This window comes from Ptychodera flava, chromosome 19, assembly GCF_041260155.1.
Source record: "Ptychodera flava strain L36383 chromosome 19, AS_Pfla_20210202, whole genome shotgun sequence".
NCBI classification, from domain to species: Eukaryota; Metazoa; Hemichordata; class Enteropneusta; family Ptychoderidae; genus Ptychodera; species Ptychodera flava.
Window position 1 is genome coordinate 20,253,130 of NC_091946.1, and position 9,315 is coordinate 20,262,444.

General features: G+C 36.2%; 1 protein-coding gene across 3 annotated transcripts in view; it reads right to left on the reverse strand.

Moving 5' to 3' along the window:
* LOC139118843 (diacylglycerol kinase delta-like) overlaps positions 1 to 9,028 on the reverse strand; it is a 165,841-nt gene extending 156,813 nt beyond the window's left edge. The window contains exon 1 of one of the 3 annotated variants that reach the window (XM_070682343.1): positions 8,740 to 9,026. In XM_070682343.1, the coding sequence (XP_070538444.1) occupies positions 8,740 to 8,910 (171 nt within the window). In that variant the 5' untranslated portion in view covers positions 8,911 to 9,026. Of the gene's footprint in view, positions 1 to 8,739 lie in introns of all 3 variants that reach the window. The other 2 variants (XM_070682340.1, XM_070682342.1) reach the window with 2 other exon arrangements.
* Between the last annotated feature and the right edge of the window lie 287 nt (positions 9,029 to 9,315).

A 9,315-nucleotide genomic window follows, 5' to 3' on the forward strand; every position in this document is an offset into this window, starting at 1 on the left:
AAACTGGTCTATTGACCGAAAATTGTCGATTCATAAATCCCAGTAAGGTGGTACTAGGTATGACCAACCCCACTACATGGCAATTGTCACAACTCCCCCTGTTCACAGGAACTCGCTGAGCGTGATCTTGGAATACTAGAGCCGACAGTAAGATAAAACATTATTCAAAGCATTCAACTTCCTACAGCTCCCAAATACCAACTTAGCATTTTTATGAGTCTTTGTTACCGGTAAATATGAAGACTACAAAACAGCTGTATCTTTTGATAATATTTTTATAATTTTTTTTCCTATAAAACAAATAGTTTCTTTTAATCTTCTTCTCTCTTAAGTGTATTGACACATAAAATATCAACTTTGCAAACACAATGCATGACTCATTATGAAATGTTATTGTTAGCAAATGAATTCTACTCCAGGCTTAAAGTAGTAGTGCCTTGGAAGTGAAAGACTTTAACTTATGCTCAAACTTTCCTCATTGAAACTGTCAACCATTATCTTACAAAATTGAGTATAAAAGTCAGGGGTCAAAGTTGAAATTTTGGCACTAGAGAATCAAATTACCTGACATTTATTGACATTTGAAATTCAAAATGGCCGCCATCCCTGTGTTATCATTGCAGGAGAAAATAAAATTTTTGATTTTCAAATAACTAAGACACTTAATCCTCTTTCTCCCAAGTTGTAGATATTTCTGTGGTTTGTCTATGGAACCTGATAGAAAGAGGATTAAACTTTTTCTTTCTCTAAGAGCTTTGAAATGAGCTCCACAAACATGTTACAACACCTACTATTCAGCGTATCATCATGGCATCTATTTATGTAACATGAACAGCTACTGTTTACATTTGAATTGATGTAACTCTCTTTATAATGCCATAATTCCGATGTAATTCTTTTTTACATTGTTGTACATTCAATCCACACACTGAAGTGAATTTTGGATCACGGTGATGTTTTAGGAATGGTTGAAAATAGCGAGTAGACATCAAGTCATTGCAAAAAAGTAAATATCCTATCCGTAGAAGAGACAATTTTCATTGGTTTAACAGCCATCGTTGCAAGCTTTGTTTACATTTGAGATGATGTGCCACCAGAAAATCACAGAAAGGTTTTGACTATAATTAAATGACACGACACACTCGTAAAACATTTCCTTTTAACTGTTGCCGCTTGACATTTCAGAAGAACTGAACAAACACAGGAATGTGGTTGTCTGCTGGCTACTTTTTTTACAAACTGAATGACTATTTCTTCTTCTCTTTGTTGTTGTTTTTTTTTTGGGGGGGGAGGGGGAGCATATTTAGCATGTAGCTTTTCATTTAGAGATAATGTGATGATTATCCATTTTTATTTGAGGAGAAGGGAAACGAACACACAAATGCCGTCGTCTGCTGGCTACTTTTTTTTTTAAACAAACGTAATGAAAATTTTGTTTGGATTTTTGGTGTATTATCTAGTAAGTAGCTTTTCCCTTTGAGAAAAATATCTATCCGTTCTGTCACAAACAAATTTCAGTGGTAAAATAAAAATAGAAAGTATGTCAGAGGAAACTGCCGCGACATTTCTGGGAAATGACAAGTTGCCTGAAAATTTATAGCAGCTTAATGGTACTTCATAAACACATGGTACATCACTCTACAAAATATCGCCTTCTTTAGTAAAACATTACCAGACAGAATTTGCCATGAAAATTTAGGAGAAATTATACCTTCTCTGTCAGCTTCTGAAGGAAGAATTTTCTTAATTTCCAATTTCATACAATTATTAAAAAATTACATATCATTAATAGTAATAATACATCAAAAATTGACGGATATGATAAATAACTGACATACAAATAGAATGGATCTAAAAATAGACATACAAGGAGTCAATTTAGATTTCAACTTTTCATCGTGCCCCTAAACTTTTCCACTTTGCAGAACCAACTAGCTGCACTAGACTGTGTCTCGATTTCTCCATGAACCTTTACTAACTTTAACGCATGATCACATAATTAACACACCACATCAGGTGGTATCCACAACTGAACTCCATGGAATTTTCTCTCTGGGAGACAATGAGTGATAAATGTTATGCAACTTGACTAATTTACAGCAACTTGTAATGCACTGCACAGCCTGCCAATTCTGGAGGAAGCTCTAAAGAATTTCGCCATCATTGAAGTTAGGAAAAAAACACATAATAAAATAGGCAAAGAAATCAATAGGTGGGTAAGTAAATAGATGACAGAACAGTATATAAACAAATGCTTACATGCATAAGTAAATGCACGTGTAAAATACACACATTTTGTGTGTGTGTGTGTGTGTGTGTGTGTGTGTGTGTGTGTGTATACACACACACATATATACACATACATGCATATAATACATACATAAATTTACATATATTTGTACACACATATACACATAGTGATATGCATATGTACACATACATATATACATACAGACATACATACATACACATACACATACATACAATATATTACATATATTATATATATATATTATATATATATATATATATATATATATATATATATATATGATACACACATAATATACTACATAATGCATATACAGCTATGTGAATGAAGTATGCATTTATAAAGAGATAACATCAAATATATTGCACTTTCAAATATTGTAAGATAATATTATCAAAGTAACTACACATTACAACATTAATGCGCAAAGTCAGTGCATCATAAAATATGAAATTTTTCCTATCTATGACACAGAAATTACTAATTTGCCCTTGCAAATGACAATATTGCTTTCCCTTCTTGATTATGGGCTATTATCTGGGTGTATGTTACCTTAAAACTCTTAAATTTTATGATCAGTGGCAACTAACTGATACAAGTGAGGGGGGATGCAATAAGTTAGGTACAACAAGCTGTGAAACGCAGCAAGCTTCTCTATGAAAACTCCCCCGATGTGTTTGTCACGTTGCATTAATAATGTCATCTGGGAGATGACACACAAAATTTAATTGTGACAATTATCCGTGCATTACCATAATTATGCTGATTACTCTTTTCGGTAATTGGATGAAATTTAACATGTAAATGATTGCTAATATGATGATGCATTTAATTTGGAACGACATCGTCAGTCCTATTTTTGATCACACGTGAGATGTGGAAACCATTAAAACTATTTTTTTTTAAATGTTTTCAATTTTTATTCAATTTTCATTTTTACCCCCTGAACAAGAGGCCACTGCACTGTTTTATGTGTTATTGTCAATGCTGCAGAGACAAACTTACACCCTTACAATATGGTAGGCTAAAATTTGATATTTCATTGAAATTCAAGGGTCTGTGCTACAGCAACAGATGGTGGCACCATCCTCTTTCACTGTTAATTAACTGCGATCTCACATCATTACGGTTTATACAAGCCCCTATTTAGCATACACAAGCGTTAATCACCCTACATCATTGCTACCCCTTTTTGTCTCAACCCCTCTCAAAACAGCCTCCCCTTTCTAAAACCATGCAGGTATCTGCAATACCCAATGTGTGAACTATGGTTTTGTTCAATTCCAGCTTGTTCAGGATCAGATCACTTCTAAACATTGTATCAAGCATGAAGTTAAAAAAAATGTCCCCTACTATCTCCATGTATAGAGGTACCACCATTGTGCTGTCTGGATTAGGGAAGCCTACAATTCCATGTTCCCATCTACTACAGCAATAGTTCACACCAGTAGGCAAAGTGTACTTTTGTAGGATCAGAGGTGTGCTTGGCTCTGACCTGGCTGTTTCATTGCTCATTATTCGGCACCTATCAGCTTTGATACACAACTTTACCAACAGACAAAGGGTTAATGTGGCGTGTTTTCGCATAGACAATTGACGACATCCTGCGCATTTATGATTATTGCATCATCCACTTAATTAGGATTGCGCAATTAGCAATGCATGGTTGACTATGAAAGGCGGTCACAGCTCTTTTTTATAAAATATCTGCTCTTTCTACATTATATAGCTCAAAAAATTTTGAAGCCACAGTGCATTCAACCCTTATTCCATGGATTTGAAAATGAAGGCGTGAGAACCTATAGTTTGGCAGGTGATTCAGAACACTGCTAGCTGTGAATTTTCACGAATTTTGCAGTATTCTTTTTTCAATGTTGTGAAATACAGTTTCCCTTTCCTGTCCAAAATGTAACACATCTTGAAATGCTTTCTGTTCAACGTGTTAAAACTCAACCTGTATGTGTGCAATGTGCAACCACTGTGACCCTGATCAGAGCATAGAGGTACCTCCATGGTCAAAGTGACTGTCATGTTGGGAACTATATTCTAGTGCGGGCTAGAATTCACACTGTACATATTGAATTTGTTCTGTAGGAAATGCTAGCACTTACACATATCAAAATACTTTGAACAGGCAGAAAAAAAACGAAAATCTGCTTCATTTTGTAAAATGTTTATCAAACTTGCTGTCAAGAATAACCTCTCCGTACTCTAGACATGTTGGAGTACCGTGGAAAGACTAAGAAGAAGTCATAGACAACATATAAATTTGCACGATCTTGTTCATGTAATTGATGAAAACTACACTATGGGTATATTTGCCACCAAGGGCATACTGAGCTTCCCATAGGCTTACCGTGGGGGTCACAAACGTGATGAAGATTGTTGACTCGTTATAATACTTGAAGGAAAGGAACACTGTAAGCTTGATTCAGGGACAGCAACATGTCACTTGTCCAAGAGAATCACACGCAAATATCACACGCATGAATAATTTATCCACAGACTCTGTGTTTAACTTGCCGTAAAAAAAATTCATACAATTTTTGTCATGTCATCTGCTCTTTGCACTATGAGGATTCATCTTAAAAGACAGCGTCTACATGATAAGCTCATGCAGATTTCTACATTCAAAATCCAATTTCTCTTTTTAATGTCTTTCAATAAGGCACTCTGTTTGCATTACAATAACATAATACTGTACAATTATTTTACTCCCTACTTAAATGCATACAATATCATTCCAGAAATTAATGCCTGAAAAAATATTTACTTATCTTTTTTTTTAATCTGAAATTCATAAGACTGGACTTGAACGTTCTGGTTAAATCAACTCAAACTTGAATTTTTTTCAGTGTCAATAAAATTTGCTTTGTTTCTTGGTCAGGGACATACCATTAGATACTAGGAGGGGTGGTAACTATATAAACAATTATTAAAACTACTTATTAAGAACATGATTTATTTGCCTGAACTAATTTCCTGAAATAATTTCTGTTTCCCACATACCTTCAATCCTTTGCTCTGCTCTTACTGATTACAAATTTTCAAAATTTTTCTATAAATATAATTTTTGACTGACCCCTGTACATGCCTGGTAGTCTGTTCTTTGATGATACGGTATTTGATAGTGAGATATTATCTGTTGTATTATCTGTACTGTCGGTACAAACTGGAAGATCGAACATTTCAAGCGTTTCAATAGAAAGTTATTTATAGAAGGTGAGATAGGTCAACGACCTATTATAATATCAATGTTTTCCACAAGGGGATTTTCAGGAGTGGATCCCCCTTCTGTTTTGGAACATATGTTAATCACTATACAAAAGAATACATTTTCCAAACAAAAGAATATGCAAATCATGAATTGTTATGTAAATTGACGATCCCTGTGTTTTTCCAAGATACAGCTACTTCTCTCTTCAGAACAAAGGAAGGGGAAGTGAGTATTTCTTGCATGAATGCGATGAATGCTACGAAACTGAAAGTTTTCAATTTTCACTTTCACTGAACTCAAGGAAACTTTAAACCATTCTCTTTGAATTAGATGGTCATTTATAAAAAATCCTTGGATAAACATGTGAAGTTTGGGATACAGAAACAAATAACTTAAAGTTTGCTAATATTAGAATTTGCAATTGCTCTCATGCGGCTATTAAAATCTAAGAAGAAAACACTGAATTTATAATGGCAACACTTCACAAAAACAAAACTGCATTGATTCCACTGGCTACAAAATGAGTCATGACAATTGAGACACCAACAAAGTGTTGTGACATTTTAGTGTCCCAAACCCCCAAAAAAGTTCCCTGCGCACAGTTTCCCTTAAAGAAATATTAATTTGACAATGCACTGTCATTTTTCATTACAGACATAATTTCAGCACTGAAAGTACTGTATTTGTTCCCCAACCGTTAAATATTACATTTTATCAGTGTGCTTTGGCCCAGTAACATTTAACTTGCAGCATTGGCTGTCCTCACTCCTGTCACGGGGGACGTGTGTTTATACATCAACTGGACAGGCATTTTCCAAACATGTTAAAAGTACCTTTAAATATTGAATTTGGGAACACACTGAACTTGTTTAAATATATCTTTGATTACAGTTATGGAACAGTTGTAATTGTATCTATCCCAGGGGTGGGAAAATCCACTGGTCCATGGTCTTAATGTATGAGACCACCAAATCTTTGACTTGGACCAGTGAATCTGTCAATTAGCTTGTCTGATAGACTGTGACAGACTGTGAATTTTGATACACAACAGTTTGATAAAATTTACACAGGACTGGCAAAAGTATACTGCAGGAATACTGAATTCAGGATACTGATGTGGGTCGATCTACAGACCACAAAATCGCAACACTGCGATCCAGAGCTTTTCTTTCTTCTCCACGAACCTACGCCAATATCAACCTTGCCATAAAGAGGGCTGATGACAGATCAACACAACTGAAATACTGGGTTTAATCTTCCCTGTGAAAACAAATGTGTCTACTTAGGGGGCCTTTCAATAGCCTGGTGAAGCAACTGAACCCTCTAGAATAGTGTTACTGTAATTGTTTCATTTTGGCCAAGGACTCTCTGGTCTTGCCCGAAAGATTGAATGTGATTGGATATGCCTTGCTCACTACTTTCAAATACAATGTATTGTCCAATTACTTTCAAGATTCATCTAGCACACGTAAACTTCTATTTGTCAATCTGTCTAAAGCCATACACACGATTACTTAACTCTTTGAGCGCCAAAGTCAAGTTTTGTTACCTTTATGAAATATACTCTACTAATTTTTTTCCAGATTTTTGCCAAAATTTGATAAAAGGTTTTAGTCAAAGAAATGTGATGTCCTTTTGGTCCAAAATTATTAAAAAATTCATGTGTAATAAAATTTTTGTGGGAAAAAATTACAGCACTGAAAAGGTTAACCCATGGTTTTGGCCCAAACTCATTGTTGCCAATTAGAGAGCATGGGCCTGTTTACAGGGAATGCATGGTGAACAGGTTAAAATCAGTTTTTTAAATCAGTCTGTTGAAGTTCTGAGTTACCAGATTCAGACCACTGTCCATCTGACAACCTAACACATACATGTGGTTATGCACGCACATATTTTTAGAATAAAAAATTTAACGCTTCCCCACTCAAGATATCGAGTTTGTTCAGGGACGCAAAAACTGCCACAATATTGAGAAGTTAGTTTCCAGTATAAACTTTCGACCTCTATCTCATGGAAACATACTGTTTCTAAAATTAAACATGATTGAGTCAACCCTGCTTCAGTGGTTGGTTCTCTGAACAAAAGACGGAAGAACCAAACTAGTATCTATATTTAAAGTTATTCTTGAACTTACCACTGAAAACAGATAATATTTTTATGATTAGAGAGCATGCTGGATGTCAGTAAAATTAAATTTTTTATCTTAGATGTGAAAATTTACATGTGGGATTTCAGGAAAAACTGAATGAATGTCCTCATGAAATCCGTGAATATCTTTTGCTCACTTCACCAACAGCGATCACATAAAACAATGAACAATTCAACATTGTGGAGAGAGAGAGAGAGAGAGAGAGAGAGAGAGAGAGAGAGAGAGAGTCTAAAACAATATTGATGTTTTGTGGAAAAGTAATAAAATTACACACATAAAAAAATTTATGTCAAGACTAAGGTTATGAATTGGAGAGTGTCACGACCAGTTTACATTGGGGGCTATACTTTAGATGAAAGAAATATTCACTTCAGCTTTTGTATGCCGGGACGTTTTACATTCTGTGTTTAATTCGTTCAGTCGTTCTTTATGCCACATTCTCCATTTCAGACTACTGATCGGTTTGCGATAGCTATGTGTGTACAAAAAAAAAAAACTTGATGCGGGTCGCTGTGATAACGAAGTGGGTATCACCACACTATCCATAGCGTACGTGTGATATCGAATTCTCTCGTAACGTTCCGTCGCAGCTAGTATTTATTTACAATTTACAGTCTTCAATGAAATTGCAGACGAGAAAATGTAGTTTGAAATCTGTGCATTGTTCTTCACTGTATATCGATCGACGGATCGATGTTAGGGTTCGCTGTCCTCGACTGGCGGAGACAGTGGGTTTTTAAACGCGTTGTAACTTATTCACTAGATACAGAACCATGCATTTTGATACGCACAGTAGGTAAGGCTTCCAAGCGGCTCCGTCTGTCATCATACACAACATTGGTAGCATCGCGCCGTAGCTCGCTACGATCAGACAACTTTGCTGACAAAGGCACATAATGTAGAAAAGGACAAATGCTAGCCATAATATAACGAAAAGTTTGACCAACTCTTTCTGTCTAGAAATAATGCTTCGCAGTCACGCACTAAACTAGGGTACATTATTTATAATTGAATCGGTACAAGGCAAGGGTTCGTTGCCATAATTTGCCGGTTGTAACTCTGCCTTCGCGACGCTCGCAATACAACTTCCTTTTCACTTACCTTATTTTTCAGTTGTTTAGATGTCGACACCCTCCGAGTGAACTGCTTCGACGCCTCAACTTCACCTTCGCTGTCCGACGAGTCTTCCATGGACCCGCTCTGTACAGGAAGCTTCTCCATGGGCAACGGCGAACCTGGCCCCGATTTGGGCATCTTGTGCGAGGCCGCCATCTTGCTTGTGTGAGCATGGACCGTTCCAAGTTAGCGTCGCTCGGGAGGAGCCGCATCCGGTACAAGGAATCGCGTTGTCCTCATTCAACGATTTTCCGCCCGGAGACGCTGTCCATGATGGGTCGATGCGATGAAGGTGACAATGATATTGATAATGGTGATGATGGCATAATTAATTAGCATTACAAATAAATGAAATGTTTTCACCCACACCGTGAAGACTTGCTGACCGGGCTCCCTGTCTCAAGCCAGAGTGCATCACTTAGCCTACATGTAGACAGACAAATACCTGTCTGCAGTGTCTTGTCGATTCGTTGCCATGGATAGGGGAAATTTTAGGACCATAGCGAAATTCGCATGAATAAATGTGCACTCGAACACATGTAAAGTTATTTTCAATCCTTG